A 21,491-nucleotide genomic window follows, 5' to 3' on the forward strand; every position below is an offset into this window, starting at 1 on the left:
ATTGAGCATCAGGCTATGGTGTTTTGTCAACTGAATACTGAAAGACAAGATTATCTATAATGAATATGTAAGATAATAAGGAAGTATTTCTCTGCCATTACATGTTATCTCTTTTATAATTTTTTAAGCCTGTAACTTTTCTTTTTATATTGTGTTAGGTAACGGTCTGCATATCTGGACTACATATAAATCTTACTATGGAGACACCAGTAGTGATTGGTACAGTTCCACTGGTGATGTACCAACCTTTCTTGAGCAATCCATTGCCTCCACAATACAGTGAAGGAGAAATACAACACTCAGCTTGTGGTATAGAACCATCTGCACCAATGGATACTTCAAACTATCCTGTGACAAGTAAGTTATCAGTGTATCCAGGATTCAATGAGATGGTGGGTTGATCAGTGCTAAACGAGAGCATTTTGAACATTTCATGTGGTTTGCTGGTTACATTCTGTTCCTGTGTACTTGTGCAGTTGTTGAAAATGAGTTTTAACATGGAAGTAAGCATTTCCAGACAGTAGCGGCGATTAGGGGTGGGACGAGGGGGGCAACCCCCTCCACTTTGTGGAGAAAACGTTATATTTTTGTTCCATTTTAACCAGATGATACAAGGAAATATTTTTAAAAAAAAGCAATTTGTATAAGTGCTGTTGTCTTATCAGCTAATTCTTTCCTTTATTTTCATTAAAATCAGTACCGGTACCAGGACTAACAAAATTATTAGTGATAATGCATACAAAGTGTCGTTGGTCGCGGCTAACTGATTTGTATAGCACCCCATAGCAATTAATGGACACTTTGCATGTGTTGGGTGGAAGGGTAACTGTGGTATCTATGTATATATTTTTTGCCACGTTCATGGATACTTGTCTGTCTGGCACTCTCTTTAGTGTCTGTTAGTTTCTTAGTGTACAGACAAAAACTAAATTATTTTAAATTGTATGATCACACCCTTTTTTAAAAATTGTAATACACATGTAATATTGTTCCTTTGGTGAAAGTTTTATTGTACAGTACTGAATCAAAATCTCAAAAACTATTGTTGTCATACTTAAGTTGGTAAACTCTCAACCTATACTTCTCTGTTGAAATTTGCTAAGAGAGCATAAAAATTGACCATTTTGTAGCTTTTCTTTTCAATTTTGATGTACCGGTATATACTCACTCCCCACCCACTCTTCAGCACACCTGCTTTATCCCAAAAACTTGGATACTTAGTGTTTTCTGCACATTTTTTGCCCTCCCCCCCTCCTACTTCTAATTCCCAATTGCTGCTACTGTTTGCAGACCCATATCCATAAAACATATTTTCTTCTCCTACATGTGTGTCCTGAGAGTTTGGCCATACCATACTATTACATTTACCTGTCCAAGTAACAGACTAATGAAAGGTATTCTCCAATTCTGATAATGCTTCTGTAGCATTATGGTGTGTGCAGTTAAAAAGTAGATAACTCACTCCATCTTTTCAGCTAAGTAAAATTCCAGTAAGAAAGGAGCAGATGTGTATGTATTAATACATTAGTTCACTACATATGGAAATTCCACAGTGGTACGTATAAGTTAGGAAATTTATTTAGAAGGGTAATAGGGAGGTACAGTACATTGAGGGAAACAGGGTGATCTAGGCAGCGGTGATAAGAGTGTAGGGATCTGGAAGTCAAGTAGGGATGACATAAAAATGTTAGTGTTGAACTGTAGAAGTATTGTAAAGAAAGGAATAAAACTAAGTAATAGATATTGATGTTTCCACAGAAACGCACACAAAATGATGTCAGTTGGTATTTAGAACTATTTATCCACACATTACACATTAAACCTGCATATAACCTAATTAATGGTCATCACGACAAAACGCCATATTAACAAACCACCATTTTAACAACTGCCTATCACGGAGAACATGGAGATTACAACCTTGAAATCTCAACCATTCCCGAAACATGTATGGTTTAATTAATAATGTTTCTTTCATTTAATGAGTGTATTGATCAAGGCGGATTTAAATAAACTATTATAAATAGTTATATTATACATTCAGACCAGTCAATACAGACCAAACACAATATTAACCTATCATGGTTAAGTTTATTAACAGTCGGAGCATGGAATGTTAGAAGTTTGAATCATTGTGGTAGATTAGAGAATCTGAAAATGCAGATGGATAGACTAAAGTTAGATGTAGTTCGTATAAGTAAAGTACGTTGGCAGGAAGAACAGGATTTTTGGTCAGGCGACTACCGAATTATCAACACAAAATCAAACAGAGGAAATGCAGAAGTTGGTTTAATAACGAATAAGAAAATAGGGCAGCGGGTAAGCTACTATGACCAGCATAGTGAAAGAATTATTGTTGTCAAGATAGACACCAAACCAATGCCCACCACAATAGTGCAGGTCTATATGCCTACTAGCCCAGCGGATGATCAGGAAATCGAAAAATCATATGAAGAGATAGAAGATTTAATACCGTATGTAAAAGGTGATGAGAATCTAATTATGATGGGAGACTGGAATGCAGTGGTAAGCCAAGGAAGAGAAGGTAATACAGTAGGAGAATTCGGATTGGGACAAAGGAGCGAAAGATGAAGTTGGCTGGTTGAATTTTGCACTGATTATAATTAAGTCCTTGCCAATACTTGGTTCAAACACCACGAACGACGGCTGTATACGTGGATGAGACCTGGAGACACTGGAAGATATCAAATAGGCTTCATTATGATTAGGCAGAGATTCAGAAACCAGGTGTTGGATTGCAAAACTTTCCCAGGAGCAGACGTGGACTCTGACCACAAGTTGTTGGTCATGAAATGTCATTTGAAGTTGAAAAAATTGAAGAAAGGAAGGAATGCAAGAAGATGGGAAAATGACCTTGATAATGTCATGAGATGGACAGCAGGCAATGGTATGATGATTAACGGGGTTAAAAGTCATGTTGTGAGTTTCACAAATAGGAAAAGTCCTCTCAGTTTTAATTACTGCATAGTCTGTCGATTAGTTCTTCTTTTATAATCTCATTGTAAACCATATTGGATATAGATTATAATAGTTATAAATAACAAACAATAAGATAAACCACCTTTCCAATACTTATCAATCCTTATATTTAGGATACAATCATTACAACTGGTGTTATAAGTTGGGACATGTTTCGCTCAACTGTCATAAGCATCTTCAGCCATAATAAACTTAAACTAAAGTTTGGTCAGGGCCCCAAACCTAGTGACTTAAAGTAATGTTCTCATTAGTGACAATCAATGACTGTATAATTAGTGTATAAGCTTCTAACAATTTCACATATTTAAGATAATAACATTACATTCATATTGACGGAGGTTAAAATATATCAAATTACATAAGCTGATAATAAAATAAATAATATTAGATTTTTATATTGCTATCAGTCAAACACTAAAAAACACAATACTTCTAAAAATCATTATTATTTTTCGTTGAATGATAAAGCAAAATTAAAATAGTCACAAGTTAAATCTCTTTCTATTGCATAGAAGATGAGAGTCAGGTATGAAACTTCACTTAATAAATAGTTGACATGTGTGTAGAGGCAAGTATCCAAATTTCCTTTGATAATAAGTTAAAGCCAAAATAGGTGTCCTCGAGTTTCTACTGGGAGTTTAACAAAGACATAGATGGAGAATAAAATGCAATAAGTGTGTATTGAAGTTTGAGAGAAAAGATATATGTCAGTTCTAGAAAAATTAAAGTATCTAATGAAGTGAGATTCTAAGACTGCATAACCCTTATGTTGGAAGAGAGGTGATTAGTCACCTTAGCCGCTCGAGGATATCTGATAATCGTCTGCCCGCTACTACTTGTGTAGTAGGGGTGTGATAGCATGGGCGGAGAGCAAACCGGAAGGGAAGGGATAGGCATAACCTTGAGAGCATTAGAAGTTGGCGGCAAAGTTGTTGCATAAGGATTAGATAAGGCGGAAGCTGCTGATAAGACTGGAGGGATATTTAAAGGTTTATAATTGAAAATTCTCATGTAATTATTATGATTTATATAAAAATTAATAAGTAACTTGGAGACTTGTTCAATTATCGGACTATTGTTCTCGGAAACATCATCAAATTATTACTATTATTAAAGTGTTGATAAAAAAATGTAGATATTTTCGAATTCGGTCATTAAGCTGCTTTTATTTATTTATTTGATAATGTGACGGTCCTGATCAATTGTAGTAAAATTGCAGCCAGAATCCCTCATATGGTTGCCCATAGCTGAGTATTTTTTATGCTTTAAGGCATTATAATATTCCAAGTAAGTTATCTAGTTCTAAAGCTACTGCCAGTTTGCCCACAATAAGAAAATTCACACTGGGTGCACTTAAGTCTGTATACAGGGTGAACTTTAATAAAACCGACAAACTGCAGGGACTGATTCCTGACTGGAAATGGAGAAAAAAATGTCCCACGAATATGTGTCCAGAAATGGACGGTGTGCGTGGAACGACAACAAATTTTATAGAGGATGGTTGCCTAGTTGTACTTCCTCTTAAAACAATAATCACCACCACCACCACCGACAACAAATTTTTTTTTCTATGTGCTTTACGTCGCACCGACACAGATAGGCCTTATGGCGACAATGGGATAGGGAAGGCCTAGGAGTGGGAAGGAAGCGGCTGTGGCCTTAATTAAGGTACAGCCCCAGCATTTGCCTGGTGTGAAAATGGGAAACCACGGAAAACCATCTTCAGGGCTGCCAACAGTGGGATTCGAACCCACTATCTCCTGGATGCAAGCTCACAGCTGCGCGACTCTAACCGCACGGTCAACTCGCCCAGCCAACGACAATAGTCCCGGAACACAGTACATAGCTGAATCGCATCCGCGTCACAGCAGATGTTGAAAGTGGCCTCCATGGGCTGCAGACATCGTATCATGGATTGCCTCACTCTTTCACACATTCCGGCCTCTCGCCGAATAGCGTCACAGGTGTTGTGAACACGCTGTTGAAGGGTCTGCACATCAGGAACTGGTTCAGCATATACAACGCTTTTCAGATGTCCCCAGAGGTAAAAAAGCAGGGGTTTAAGTCTGGTGATCTAGGAGGCCATGCAACAGGGCCTCTGCGTCCTATCCAGCGCCTGGGGAAGATGTTGTTGAGGTGTTGGCAAACTGTAATGCGGAAGTAGGGTGGTGCTCTCATGCAGAAACCACATAACCTGTCTTATTGCCAAAGGCACATTCTAAAGCAGTCCAGGCAGAGTATTCTGCAGGAAGTCCAGGTATGTTCCTCTGTTGAGGCATTGTGGAATAATAACTGGTCCAAGTATGTGGTCGCCAAGAATCCCTGCCCAAAGATTGATGCTGAACCGATGCTGGCGAGACGCTTCAACCATTCCCCAGGGATTTTCTGTAGCCCACAGATGAAGATTATGCAGATTGATGATGCCATTTCTGGTAAAGGTTGCTTCATCGGTAAAGAGGACTGACGACAGAAATCCCAAAACTGTGATGGCCTGGTGCAAAGACCATCGACAAAATCCTCTCCATAGAGGGAAATTCACTGCTGATAATCCTTACACTCGTTGCAGGTGATAAGGATAATAACGGTTGTCATGCAGGATACACATAATCGTAGTGTGGCTTACACTATGTTGGCAGGCCACTTGCCTGGAGCTTGTACTAGGGTTCGTCTCAATGTCCTGTAGAACCTGTTCCTCCAGATCTGGTGTGCGCACAGTCTGCTGCCTCCCTGCACGTTCGTCTGTCCGAAAGAACCCATGATCACACAAACGCCCAAAAAGGGCTTGAAATGTTGTGTGATGTGGTTGGTGTCTGTGAGGGTACTTGTTTTGGTATAGCCGTGCTGCTTCTCGACACTTTCCATTGGCTTGGCCGTACACAAACACCATCTCGGCTTGTTCCTGACATGAATACCGGACCATTCTGCTTCCGACAGTACGCTGCTTCAATCACACTATCTGCAACAGAAGAAACACACTGCAAGTAGTCAGAGAAAATTTCATTTGTCAGTGCCATCTACTGTCGCAACGATGCATTTCCAGACACATGTTCATAAGACCATTTTTCCTCCATTTCCAGTCAGGAATAAGTCCCTGCAGTTTGTCGGTTTCATAAAGTTCACCCTGTATACCAGAATTCGAAAACTTGTCTTGATAAGTATTTACAGAGTTGGAATTAACCACTATCTCTCCATCAGATAGGTCCTCAATTGCTCACACAAAATGCTACCACAACTTGGATATTAATATGTCAGGGAAGTTGTTGTTAAAGAAAATGTCTAAGAATTCAGTGAAATGGAAAAGAAGGCTCTATGTGTTAACGTGGCCCACCTGCAGGGAGCCTGGATGTACAGGAGGAATGTCGCTGGGGCAGTCAGCAGTGGTTTGGGAAGGGGAGGTTGCCTGTCTGCATTTGGGGAGGAGGTATTTGCAGCCTGTAATTAGAAACATTTGTTTCCTTTAACCAAAGAAAAGCCAACTTGAAAGTTGGAACCAAGCTAGTTGCCTGGAATTTAGTTAAGCCTAATTTAAGTTACCAGTAAAATTCAACAAGGGCAGAAAGCCAGCTGTAAGCCGCTATGCTAATCTCACTCCCCCACCATTCTCCTGGTTTATTCTAGAAATGTAATTTATATAAAGTTTTATAATTATGTAGCAAAAACTGACTGAACTGTGATTATATCCCTGCAAGTGTAAATCATGCGAGCACAGAGGACTTCGCCTACACCACTTTAAATAATCTGGGTACGTAGTGTTAACTTTTTTTTTTTTTACAAGCAAATGGATCACTAAGGATCACGCTACAAATTCATTTCTTTCTCTTCGTGTGGAGTTTTCTCTCTGTCCAATACTCAAGCATGCGTTCGCTGGCCTGCTTCTGTCCTAACTCTTCTGCAGCTTTAACCCCTTCCAAATTCTTCATTGCGTTCCTAAACGTTTTCCTTACAAACAGCTGGACTTCTGAGATGCTTAACCTTTCCATATCGTTCTTTGTTTCTTTAATCCATGCTGTAGTCATCTTTTTTCTCCAGAAGCAATCAAATATCTGTTTGGTAAGTCTGTTTGCGTTCATTCTGTTCAGATGTGTGAGAAACGCCTGTTTCCTTTTCTTCATGGTCTCTAAGATTCTTTCCACCTTCTGGTAAACTTCTTTGTTGCTCCGAAGTTTCCATCTGCTTTCAGTTTGGACAGCTCCCACAATTTTTCTGAGGATTCTTATTTCCAGGACGTCTAGCTTCTCCAGATTGTAGTTCATGGACAGGCATTCACTGGCATACAGGCATTCTGTTTTGACCACTGTGCTGTAATGTTTTAATTTGGAATTCCAGATAAGCACTTCTTATTGTAGATGATTTTTGTCAAGCCGTATGCTCTCTCCATTTTTGAGATCCGATCTTCCACTGCAGCTCTTTCTAGTCCATTCTTCTGTATGGCTTCACCAAGGTACTTGAACTTCTTGAACCTTTCTATCCATCTTATCTCTGTTTCCAGGAATTTTGGTCCAGCTTTGATGTTTGTCATGAATTTGGTCTTTTCTGTTGAGATCCTCAGTTCTGTTTGGCTGGCAATTCTTTCCAAGAGGTTAATCTAGATCGTGTCCGACTTGTTGGCTGAATGGTCAGCGTACTGGCCTTCGGTTCAGAGGGTCCAGGGTTCGATTCCAGGCTGGGTCGTGGATTTTAACCTTCATTGGTTAATTCCAATGGCTCAGGGACTGGGTGTTTGTACTGTCCCCAACATCCCTGCAACTCACACATGACATATAACACTAACCTCCACCACAATAACACACAGTTACCTACACATGGCAGGTGCCGCCCACCCCCCATCGGAGGGTCTGCCTTACAAGGGCCCCGCACTCTGCTAAAAATAGCCAAACAAAATTATTATTATCTGGATAGTTGCAATCTCTGGACTTTCTGATAGTATAGCAAAGTCGTCAGAAAAATCCAAGTAGTTGACTTTAATTCCTCCTTATTTGCTCCCTAGACAGATTGGGATTATCCCTTGATGTTCGAGTTCTGAGTTCCATATTCTATCTTTTCTAGGATACAGTTGAATAGGAGAGGGTTAAGTCCATCGCCTTGCCTCATGCCTGTCTTGATTTCAAATGCTTGGGAGAGATGACCAAAGAACTTTACCTTGGTGGTTGTGCCTATTAGGGTCTCTGATTATATTTTCCAGTTTGATTTGGACTCCAAATTCCCTACTGATCTTATCCAAGGACTCTCTGTTCACCTAATTGAAGGTTTTCATGAAGTCAATGACATCACAATTTTCAAATTTTATTAATTATATGTCAGAATTTTAGCAAATGATGATTTTATGACTGAAATTTGCAGCAAAATATTCACTTCTGCGAAAGATGTCATTACGTTCTGAAAGTTGCCATTCTTTCACTGTAATGAAATAAATCTGGAAGTCATTAAGCTTATACACAGGAGTTCAAAAACATACTCTAGTATTAACACTTTAATCACTGAAGATGAAAGTTATCTACTTAAATTTCTTGCTGATTTCTTGAATTCCTTGTATTTAAGTGGTTTGCCTCTGCATATGCTTGCTCTGAAAAGGTAGAGCTATAGTTAGCTCCTTAGAAATTTGAACATTTCTGGAGAGCTCCCAAATGGAATCAGATTAATTGTCTATGAAAATTGTTTAGAATTTATTCCCAAGCCCTAAATATTATATGTAGCAGAAACAATGATTATTGATGTAGGTTAGGTTATGTGTATAACTAGTAAACAATTTTTCACATGTGTTTCAAGTAAGTGCAGCATACCTGTAGGTGTGCCTGTGCTAATTCAAGAGAACTGAGAAATAATAACTTACCAAAGACATCTCTGTGTTCATTCTAGAACCCTCTGGATATTTTTTTGGTAATAGAATATTATGAGAAATCCAGAGTTATCTGGATTGTTCTTATTCAAGAGAACTTTGGAACACTGACTTATGTAGGATAACTGCATATTAATCCTAGAACTTTCTGGATATCTTGTGGGAATAAGATGTTGTGACAAACCCAGAATTATCTGGAAACTTAGCCAGAAGTGTATAAAAACAGCAGTACACTGAGAATGGTGATTACATTGTTGTTGTCATTGCTGCTTGCATGTTGTTGGAATGGAGAGGGCGTATAAGTCTCTGGTAAGACCGCAGTTAGAGTATGGCTCCAGTGTATGGAACCCTCACCAGGACTACTTGATACGAGAACTAGAAAAAATTCAAAGGAAAGCAGCACTACTTGTTCTGGGTGATTTCTGACAAAGGAATAATGCTACTAAAATGTTGCAAACTTTGGGGTGGGAAGACTTGGGAGTAAGGAGACGAGATGCTCGACTATCTGGTATGTAAATGCAAAGTATGTTACAAGTGTTATTTTAATATCCACCAATTCAATACAAAGAGATCTAGTAAATTAAGAATTAAATCTTATGATAAAAGGTTACAAGGGACATGTTTCACCCATTTTTAGGGCATCATCAGCCTCAAACTCAAACCTGTAAGGTGAATAATCAGGATCCTGATTGTTCTTAGAATTCGTAAAAAGAGGATATCAATGTAGATGTTTGTCTAACATTAAATTATAAGAATGTCTTTGGTTAAAACCATAGTATCAAGCTGCATGTCACAAGTTCACAAGATTACACTCTCCGGAGTGCTGAGTCAATGCACCCAAAACCTGTTGAGGGTGGAGCGATAAACAGCTCAGTCTTTATAATGAAGCAGAAATGTGTTTCCTTGAATACTCCCATTGGAGGATAAGAAGAAAGTAAAGTTGCTAGACTGTTAAAGATGTTAATTTCGTATGTGTTGAGATAAGACAACAGTCTTCTTTAATTAGCTGTGGAGCAAGGAAGGGTGTTCAGCAGTCTATAGTCATATTTATCTGGCTTGAAGGAGCGAAAGTCGAATGTGTTAAGATAAGATAACAGTCTTCTTTAAGTAGTTGTAGAAGCAAGGAAAGTCGAAGGTATATTGATCTTGATTACAGCTTTTTGGTTTAAAGTCTGTAACAAGAGGAGAGTGAATGCTTAGGAAAATATTTTTGAAGAGAAGGTGGGTTTAAAAAGAAAAGAAATGGAGAAAGTATAATCACTTACCCTTTCATCTGTAATGATGTAAATCAGTTATGGAAAGGTTAGTTGAAGAAAACAATGTTATGTGTATGTTCATTTATCTCCTTGACTGTTAATGTGTTAATCAGTTGCTATGGTAGCATTGAAATGACTGACACTTGTGCTTCTAGTATTGTATTGATGTGATATTGGCGGAGGAGGGTGTGGTGGAGGGGAGGCGGTAGGCGGGGAGTTAAGTTTATGTGTTGTTGGTTGCGAGAGATTTGCCTGGTCGGGCAGGGAGGGAATCGTGTTTGGTTGCGGGAGATTTGTGGGGGTGAACATGAAGGGAGTTGTGTTTGTTAAAGTAGTGGAGGTTCTAGAAGATGTTAATTTTAAGATTTTTAAGAATGTAATTTTGTTTTAAATTCAGCGTTTGTAATAATTTGGGTAAACTTTCATATAATGGATTTTTGTCTTCAATTAAATCATTGAGGTTTAGATTTTTGTTGTAGTATTGGTCCAAAAATATATAGATGGTTTCAAGTTTATTCATCAACTTTCCTTTGTCTACTCTTTTAATAAACCGAGCTTGATAGCTGCAGTCATTAAGTGCGGCCAGTATCCAGTATTCCAGAGATAGTGGGTTCGAACCCCACTGTCGGCAGCCCTGAAGATGGTTTTCCGTGGTTCCCATTTTTATACCAGGCAAATGCTGGGGCTGTACCTTAATTAAGGCCATGGATGATTCCTTCCCTCTCCTAGCCCTTTCCTATCCCATCGCCGCCCTAAGACCTATCTGTGTCGGTGCGACATTAAGCAGCTTTCAAAAAATACTTTTAATAATTGTGAGGTCTTGTTCTATCGTTGTGAAGTGATGTACTGTTTCTTTCATATGGGAGCTCATAGCTGAAAATTTGTTGTGTTTATTAGCATTATAGTGTTCAAAGTACCTAATTTGAAAACTCTGGCCTGTTTGACCAATATAAGAGACCTTACATTGCGTGCAGGTGAGCCTGTATATGCCTGAGCCTGAGTAAATGTTTTTGTTCAAATTGACTGTGTTCTGATTAAAAAATAATTTTTGGTTGTGTTTGTTGTCCTAAAAGCTATAGTGGTATTTTTGTTTTATATGGGGTTCAAGACCTGGTGAAAGTTTAGATTGTTGTAAGTGAAGGTAACAAATTTGGATTTTTTGGGTTTTTCAGGGATGAGGTTTGTTGTTAATTTTAATTTGACCTTATTTATTAAACAGTTAATCATTTCAGGTTTATATCATTGATTTTTGCTAAATCCTTTATATAATTTAGTTCTGTTTAGGTTCTTGGGTGTTGGAGGGATTTTTAAAGCTCTGTAAATTAAACTGTGAAAAGTGGCCAATTTATGGGAGTTGGGATGTAAAGAAGTATTTTTGATTGTTAATGGGGTGTGAGTAGGTTTTCTGTAAATGTTTAAATCAAAGTTACCATTATTGTGAGTTACTGTGAGATCTAGGAAGTTTAAGGATCCACTGACCTCATCTTCCTTGATGAATTTAATATTTTGTATTTTTAATACATACTTTGTATTTATGTACATTTCAATACAGACCTAACATGAGAATTATAACGTGTATCTAGTATGTTTCGAGCTGTCAATGGTGAGTTGGCATGAAATGATGTAAGTAGAAGAATAATCTTGACTGGAACTTTTAAAAGTACGAAAGATCATAATGAAAATCCACAGCCTGTTTCCAGTCATTTGACCGGGTCAGAAATGGAATGAATGAAGCCCCATCTAGCGCCGAAAATAGGAATTGTGCCAGCTGCCGAAGCCTGTCACACTCCTCTGGGGCAATGATTGATGAATGACAGATGAAATGAAATGATAGTGGAGAATGTTGCTGGAATGAAATATGACAGGGAAAACTGGAGTACCCGGAGGAAAACCTGTCCCACCTCCGCTTTGTCCAGCACAAATCTCACATGGAGTGACTGGGATTTGAACCACGAACCCCAGCGGTGAGAGGCTGGCGTGCTGCCGCCTGAGCCATGGAGGCTCTCAGGAAAGATCATAATATGAAGATAAAGCTGAAATTCAAGAGGACAGATTGGGACAAAAATTCATTTATAGGATGTGGAGTAAGTGTTTGGAATAAATAATCAAAGGAAATGTTTGACAAATTTCCAAGTTTGTTGAAAATATTTAAGTGAACGGTGGGTACAATTATAAATAAATGTAAATATGAGGTAAGCAATTGATAGGGAATCTGCCATCTGGGCAACTGCCCTAAATGCAGATCATTGATTGATTGATTGATTGATTGATTGATTGATTGATTGATTGATTGATTGATTGATTGATTGATTGATTGATTGATTGATTGATTGATTGATTGATTGATTGATTGATTGATTGATTGATTGATTGATTGTGAATGAATTGGAATGATTCAAGTCAGCTAGCTGTTTATCGATATTATTTGTGGAGTAGAAGGAGGGGAGAGAGTGTGCAATATTGTAGCCTATGATATGTAAATATACCAGTAGACAGTGATAGTAATATTTTATTTTACTACATCTTTGATCTACATTAATATGATTGTGCGTATATTCACAGACCCACCAACATATGAAGAATGCATGCAAGGGAAAAAGGACACACGAGACGAGGATGACAACGAATACACCAGAGGTAATATGGAATTTGCTCCTCGCTATCCCACTTACCAGTTCCAGACGTAAACATTATCTATCCGTGCATGGCTGTATAATGCACTTGGTTAGACATTTTTCTCATTTTGAGGCTGCATGATTCAATACCACCATTTATGACTTAAATGTAAGAGACCAGAGTTGGTAGATTGAGACATCTGGAGAATTCTTACACTCTGGAATCTCCTTAAACCATCAGCAGTTAAAGGATCATCATCATCATTATCAGTTTATTTGCATAGTTCTGGTACTCATTAACCAATACTGTATATAATACTTGTACTTATGTATGACAAGCAAAATGCACATGTAAAATGTATACATTTATAAAGGTGTACCTGCATTATTTAACAAATATGTCCCACTGTTCCATTAGGTTTATGGGTCTTATTTACAATAGATGAATTATACAAAATTTTAGTAAATAAATTATACTAAAATTTTAAAGTAAGTTTTCTTCTTCTTTTCCTTTCTTTCTTTTTCTTCTATCTGCATGAGTGCCTTGTGAATTTATGCCTACAAAATGACTAAATTACATGGATGACTTATAATGTTCTTTGGCTATGAGGAGAAAAAGCTAGACAGACGTTGAGCCATTATTCTTAAACAATCTGATTTGAAAAAATGGTCATCAGTTACTACACTGTATACAGAAATCCTACACACAGAGACTGGTATCTTAAACAAGATTTCCATCCTCACACCAAGCAGAAGCTAGCAGTATTACCCTGTTTTGATAGCACCAAGGGGTTGCATTGAATTTGATCTCAACTGTAGGTAATACTCGAAGCAAACATGGATATATTTTAAGAGCATTGCAACCATCATTGGCCAAAAAGAAGACTCAAATCCACCAGAAGAAAAGTAGCCTATATACCTTCCATATCACCCACTGCTCCAACATCAAGGTAAAATCATATGCTATTTAGGGCCGGTACTACAACTGTCAGATAAATAGCCAGATACATAGGCTGCAGTTTTGCAAACTAGAAGTTAAATATTTTCTCGCGTACTACCAACAGATTTTAACGATGGTATTGTTATGTGGAAGGTTTAGTAACATTTTTATTGTGTTGGTAACAAGGTTACTAGAAATATAGTGAAATTTAATGTGGTGGTATACATGTTCCCTGGTGTTTTCGTTTGTTCAGTGCTGTTACTTTTGAAATTGTATTACTGGAGTCCAATATCAGACTCTAATTAAGCTATAATCTGGAAGTTCAGGTCTAAAACGAATTAGGATTGAAATCTACATATATGAAGAAATGTTAAAGTTAATTAATTATGTAATGAAACTCAGAAATTGTTGTAGAAAATAAAAAGTCTGAAAATGTAACCTGTATGCAAAAGTGAAGATTCAAGTTATGTATCTTATCAAATAATTCCTACCACACGGAATAATTTTGTTTTTTGTCTAATACCATTTACGAGGAGGAGCCTCCATGTCAGCCTCTCACCACTGGATACCGTGGTTCAAATCCCAGTCACTCCATGTGAGATTTGTGCTGGACAAAGCGGAGGCGGGACAGGTTTTTCTCCGGGTACTCCGGTTTTCCCTGTCATCTTTTATTCCAGCAACACTCTCCATTCTCATTTCATAGCATCTATCAGTCATTAATTAATCACTTTGGGAGTGGTGACCTCATTGTACTAATAGCCTATATCTGCTTCATTCATTACATCCCTGACCCAGTCAAAGACTGGAAAACAGGTTGTAGGTTTTCGTTTTCACTATTTACTAGGATGCGCATTATGGCAAAAGTAATATTTATATTCATATTTAAAGCATGTGGCGTAGGATCATTAATTTTATTATTAATCAATTTATTGTTGCTAATTTAGTAAGTAGTTAGTTTCTTTCTTCCAAAACAATGGTAGAATAGTGACTGGCAGGTGTTTATCTCACTTTAGTGTAAATACTTAGTAGCAAGTTTTTATGAAGTCATAGAAATATAACCTCCTCAACGTCCTCATTTGACAGACAAATCACCATGAACAATGCTGTATATCCTTACTCCATATGAGCATCGCAGATAGATTTGGAATAGAACCCTAAGCTTTTGACACACACTCTACTGATTAGGAAACGTGTACTATCACCTCTAGTACCCTACCAACTAACATTTAGAAGGTAAAAAATTGTTGGACTATTGGGACTCAAACCCATAAATAACTGTGTGGCAGCATCAAGCAATGTTGCTGTAAAGGCTGCGGCTACATAGGAAGCTTGCTATAGCATTGCTTCCGTGCAACTCATATAATCTGTAGCAGCAACTTGCTAGGCTGGGAAATCTTTAAAAATTCTGTGATAGCTGGACATGAAGCATGATATATTTTATAAATATATGCATAGAATACATTATAACAACTTATTTTTCATATAGCATCATGCAGATGTAGATTCATCTTGATGTGCAGCCATCTTGATTCTTACAGTAACATCCCTCATAGGCGCAAAGTCCCAGATAAGAGTGTTACCTGCCACTCCAACTTTGACATAGCTAAACTCGAGAATATTCTACCAGATTGCACATAAATGAAAGTTGTAGTACGCGTTTTCAACCGAACTTCCAGATAAATGTGCAAACTGACACATAAATTTATACTGCAGTTTTAGCTGGCTGTTGTAGTACAGGCCCTGAGAGTAACTAATGGGGTTAAATACTTCCTTTGAATTGACCACTCGACTAAAATTATGGTATGCTGCAAACAAATGACACTGAAATTATTGCTCATCTGCTGCCCAGATTTCCCTAGCAACAATTTATTTTGTTAACATTGATGCTTTCACGGCCCATACTTGGAGACAGTAGACATGATATGGGCTTTTGAGCTCATTACAATGCCAAAAAGAGAGAGATGTTCCACCTATTCAATACAATAATAAATTGTTGCACAAATTGCACTTTTTGGCATTGTAATTATTAGTTCAATACGGATCAGTGATGAAGTTTTTAACTTTAAATTTTGGGCTCATGCCGTGTCAAGAAAACTAGGTGAAACTCTTTACATTTCACAGAGAACTTTGCTCCATGTCTTCAGAAGAAAATCTTGACTGTTCCTGAGGAAGTCTTCCACAATAATGAGGGTTTGAATACAAGAATACTTTACCGTTGGAGAATTGTAGTGGTAAGCTCGTTCGTCACCAGGTGGCTCGCTGTATGCTGGCACAGCGCTCCAAGCTGGAGGTGACAACACATTAAGCCCCAGATGAGTTGTTACACACGTATGAAAGAATGACATTAACACATAACACATAGCTAGGAATGAACCAACTGGTGATGACGAACATACGAATTTGGAAAACATCGAAACGAAATAAGAATATCATCCACATACCTTCACCAAATCATATGTTTGACGGGTACTGAAGCAATAGCTCCCCTCCCAAAATGCTCCATAAAGAAATTAGCCACTACTGGTGAAAGTGGACTTCCCATAGCCACCCCATCTCACTGTCCGTAAAATTGCCCACCCCACAAGAAATAACTCGAAGTCATGCAAATTATCATTATTTTTTATGACATAGTTTACGCCCCCATTGGGGCATTTTTATCAGTCATACACATTAAAGTCTAATAGTATTAAATAGAGCCAACTTTTCAGTTTCTTCTTCCGCTCCCAAAACTTCATCCTATTGGATCTGGCTGCCCTCTGGTTGTCAGTAATGTTGTACTTCCTTCGTTCAAATGTTATGAGTTTGAATCATAAGTGTTTATAGCTTAGAATCCTCTTCTGTTCTCTGCCTTCAATTTGGAGCATTGATAAATTTAATTCTTTTAAATCATTCATGATCTCTATGAACCAAGTGTTCTTTGTTTTATTTTTCCAGAAATACTAAACAACTGTCTCACTAGTTGGGTTCCTGGTATTCTGAATACATGACATAAAAAGGCAATTCTCCTTTTCCGCATTATATCTATTATTCATTCGCATTCATGATATACCACTTCATTAGGTAATAATCTCTATTGGCCATCACGTTGGTGTTTCTTATTGATGATTGTCCTGATAATTCTCCTATCTACTTTCTGTAATTTATTGGTTGTTGATTTAGTGTTCAACTTGAAGAGTGTTTCAATAACGTAAGTTGCTTCGGGTTTTACAACTGTATCGTAATGTCAAAATTTAGCATTCATGTAGAGAGATCTTTTTTTATATAAGTTGGCCAAGTGATTCGTTGTGCTGTTTCCAATTTAGATGTTCTGCTGTCGACCGATGTTTTCTCTTTTGTGTTCCAGGTTATGATTTCTCCAAGATATTTGAACTTATTCACAATCTTAATTTTTTTGCCAGTGTTGAGGTGAATGGTTGGTATTTTAATTCTGAAGGCCGGCATCATTTCAGTCTTTTCAAACGAGATTTGCATTCCGATTTTTGCAACAATTTTCTCGAGTTCTTCAATTTGAAATTTAGCTTCTTCCACACTACTTGCTAGTAATGCAAGATCATCTGTGAATGCTAGGCAATTAAGTTTAATATTTCTGCTTATCTTGATCTTTGAATGACTTTGAACGGATTTCAAATGGCTCAGACAATTCACCTCTAACGTTGACTTACGACTTAGTATTCTTAAGAGTGATTCCAATAAGACTGATAAATTTGTGGTGTAAACCAAATTCTTTAAGGACTTTTAGTAGTGACTCACGATGAATACTGTCATAAGCTTTATTGAAATCAATAAGAGTGATGATTAATCTCTTGTTCTGAACTCTATGGGGTTACATGATCCACTTAAGACAGATGATTTGATCGGGACATCTTCGTCCTGGTCGAGATCCTCCCTGATATTCTTGTAGTTCCGGGTCAAGTTGTTTCTGAATTCTTGTACAGAGATGTACCCCCAATAATTACTGGGATCCAATCTATCACTGTTTTTGTGCAGTGGCTGGATTATTGCTATAGTCCATTCCTCAGGCATTTATTCAGTATTCCAGATGTCTGTGATATGTATGTAAATTTTGAAGAGTTTATTTATTTGCATTCTTCCATAGTTCTGCTACCAGTTGATTCTCTCCTGCTGCTCTCTAGTTCTTGAGGGAATTTATTGCTTTGATCACTTCATCATAAGTTGGCAGTATAACCTTTTCCACTGAGTTTTATTTTTTGGGGAAGGATCAAAATCAAATTGTTCTTTCGGATCTTTACAGTTTAGTAATTCTTTAAAATAGTCAGCCATAATTTTAGCATTATCCCTATTATTGTGTGCCATTTCCCCCATTTTATTTTTCATCATAAATGTAAGTGGAGTGTACTTTGATTTATATTGTTGGAATGTTTTGCATTAGTCTCTTAATGCTTCCTCTATGGTATTCAGTGTTTCTTTTTGATAATTTCTTTTAATTCATCTATTCTTTGGCTGTTTGTCTTGTGGCATTGATGAGTTCCTCACAGGATTTTTTGGTTTTCCATTGTTGGTCAGATAACCATGCTTTATGCCTTTCTTGAATTGCACTGTCACATTTGTCATTCCACCAGGCATGTTTCTTCATTTAATAGGAGAAATTTCCTCAGCTACAGTTTTCAGTTTGTTAATTATCATCCCCAATTTGTCACTGAGGGGTGTTTTAGATCTCTCCATATATTGTACCGGTAACGGCGGTACAGACTAAGTCCCCGTCATAAAAAAAAGCTAAAACTTACGTGTTACGCTCCGGACCGCTTACGAAGAACTGACTAGGCAGCGAGCAACAGCTGCGCGCGTGTGACGTAGTGAGCGGGTGACGTCACAGCATGCCTCGCTGCACTACGAAGCCTGGATTGATGTAGAATGTTCTACGAGTTTCGGATCAAATATAAATACGTGCTGCTTCGCTCAGCAGATCAGTGAATGTGAGTGTGTGTTGCAGCATGTTATAGTGAGCAGCAGTGCGCTGCAGAATGTGATACCAGTTTGTGGCCGGGATTTCTATAAGCACATTAGACTGTAGTATTCGCACCGTCAGTTCGCGGGTGTGGTAATCGAGCGTGAAGCCGCTGCTAAGTTTCAAGTTCGTGGACTTTAATATAGTCACGTTGAATGTGGACTTATTCAGATTTCCTTATATTGTGACAATCTTTTACTCCGATAGGACGTGAGGTGAATTGTGTATCGTCTGGACATTATTTATTGACTGTTACTCTATACGAGTGTCCGAGACCCGCAAACATTTTCGAGTGTTCGAAATTGAAATTTTATGGACTTGAATCTGATTGCTCCTTGCCGAGGACTCGATACTTTAAGTTATAAACTGTGTTTAATCCAAATTTAATTTACCAATCCGTAAGCTGTGGTCATGAACTGTGCAGGTGTGAACAGCGCATCTCTATTTTAAGGAACAGTGCATTTCCATTCTAATGAACAGTGTACATTTAGTTTATGGACAGTCAAACCAAGGACTGTCAGTACTCAGTTAATTTCGTCTTTTGGTTTCAACACGTGAACGAGTTTGATTCACGAGCGGAACATCTTTATTTCATTTAAATTGAACAGTGCTTCAATGAACTTACTTCATGTTGTCATAGGTGCAACAAACTTTAAGTAACTTTAAACTGGACAATTAGTTCCGAGTGGACTTTATTTTGTGAATGTTTCTTTCACTTGACACGTGATAAAGTTAAGTGACATTTCACCGAGACATTTGTGTTTGGACTTTGTTAAAAGCATTTATAAACACTCTATCATCTGTGCAGAAGCAGCCTTTGCACTAACTCGCCCAGAGCTGAACGATGTTCATTCATGTTCACCATTTACAAGGACTACCTCGACGCCATGGATCTACAAAGCACCGAATAGATCTTCTAGAACTTCCATCGGGGGACGAATGGTGGTTCGCTGCTATGGAAAATGGAGCTGCCGGAATCCAAGGACATCGCCAGCCATAGGACGAGGAAAAGTTTCGACTGTATACGCTGTACAGAGGTGATATTAATTTCAATCTTTTAATAAACTCTGAAAACAAAGTTTTTAGGATTTCTTTTAAACAAAACCCTCTCCCTCTGTATGCACTTCAGCGACTGGTACACGCCCTGCGTCTCATCTCTACCAAAGTACCAAATTTACTGTTACAATATATTTTAATATTTATTAAATAACTGGGATCATAATTTCTTTGCCTAGTGGATTGAGATTTTTCTGTCTCCATTTAGGCGTTAACTTTAATTTTATTTTTGATATACAAGGGCCATCTGGAAAGTAGTACCCGTTAGCGCCGCATGAAGCGCTGACGACTCGGGAAGCCACTGGGCAAGGTCAGACCATGTCAGTGGCTTGTCTGCCTGCTCTGTGCAAGGTTGCATGACGCTAGCGTTGCCTGTGTTGTGTCTGTGATCATTTAAAATGTTTAAACGATTTGAGAACCCCGTCAGTTGTGAAGTGAGGGCCGTGATTAAATTTCTTAATGCACGAAACGTTCGACCTTGTGATATTCATCACCAATTAAAGGAGGTGTATGGAAACAATGTGTTGGACGAGTCGTCTGTTCGGCGCTGGTGTTGCAACTTCAACCTGGGGAGGGGGGATACACACGATGAGGAGCGTTCAGGAAGACCATCTCTCATTACAGACCAACTGCTGAGCACAGTGGACGAATGCGTGAGGAACGATCAGCGTGTCACAATTGATGAACTCTGTGAACATTTTCCTAATGTGTCTCGAACAATTGTTCATGAAATTGTCAAAGACCATCTGCATTAATCAAAAATCTGTGCAAGGTGGGTCCCTCACATGCTTACAGAGGAGCACAAAACCAAGCATATGGCTGCAGCACTGACGTTTCTGGGACATTATTCCAATGAAGGAGACTCTTTCCTGACTCACATCATTACTGGGGACGAAACATGGGTTTGTTATGCATCACCTGAGAGTAAACGACAGTCAGTGGAGTGGCAGGAAACTCATGGCAACCTTTTTATGGGATCGCCGAGGTGTACTGCTCATTGATTTTATGGCCCGTGGAGACAAAATTAATGCTAATGCGTATTGTGAAACATTAAAGAAATTACGGCGGGCAATACAAAATTGACGGCGAGGTCTATTGTCTACATGCATCATTCTCCTTCATGACAATGCCAGGCCTCATGCAGCTGCAATAACACAACAACTTTTGCAGCAGTGCAAGTGGGAAACCTTCGACCATCCCCCGTATAGCCCAGACTTGGCCCCTTCGGATTTTCATCTCTTTACGAAGCTTAAAGACTTTCTGGCAGGAAAAAGATTTGACAGCGATAAAGAACTTAAACGAGTCGTGACTACGTATCTCAATACGCTGGGGGTGGAGGACTATGACGCTGGAATACAAAAACTCATCCCACGTTATGACACTTGCCTAAATTTGCTTGGAGATTATGTGAAGAAGTAGTGTAAAGTATGCTCTTTCCAATAAAAATGTGTATATTTGTTAATATTTACTCTTGTGTCTTTATTGCACAAACAGGTACCACTTTCCGGATGGCCCTCGTATAATTATCTGAATCAATGTCAACCGCCCGAAGGACCTTGGCATTACAAACTTCTTTGTATTAATCTCTATCCATGGCTACATGTTCAGTTTGAAACTTCCCCAATTTTACATTAGGACACTTCCAAGTCATTAATTTGTGTGGCTGTCTCTTAAATCTTGTGGTTTCCAGAATAAGTCCATGGTCCTCACAAAGTTCAATTAATCTTTGCCCATTTTTGTTTGTGAATTTATGAACTGGCCATCTTCCCACTACTGTACGATAATTTCTTTCTTGCCCTATGTTTGCACTGAAATCTTCAAG

The 21,491-nt window shown here is 38.2% G+C and overlaps 1 protein-coding gene across 2 annotated transcripts in view; it reads left to right on the plus strand.

The window, feature by feature from the left end:
- The window catches only part of LOC136872738 (arrestin domain-containing protein 2), a 192,872-nt gene extending 179,676 nt beyond the window's left edge, over positions 1-13,196 (plus strand). For both annotated transcript variants that reach the window (XM_067146567.2, XM_067146568.2), the window contains 2 exons: positions 159-357; positions 12,655-13,196. In XM_067146567.2, the coding sequence (XP_067002668.2) occupies positions 159-357; positions 12,655-12,779 (324 nt within the window). In that variant the 3' untranslated portion in view covers positions 12,780-13,196. The remainder of the gene's footprint in view (positions 1-158; positions 358-12,654) is intronic.
- The last annotated feature ends 8,295 nt before the right edge of the window (positions 13,197-21,491 follow it).

Source organism: Anabrus simplex, chromosome 4 (genome assembly GCF_040414725.1).
Source record: "Anabrus simplex isolate iqAnaSimp1 chromosome 4, ASM4041472v1, whole genome shotgun sequence".
Classification (NCBI taxonomy): Eukaryota; Metazoa; Arthropoda; class Insecta; order Orthoptera; family Tettigoniidae; genus Anabrus; species Anabrus simplex.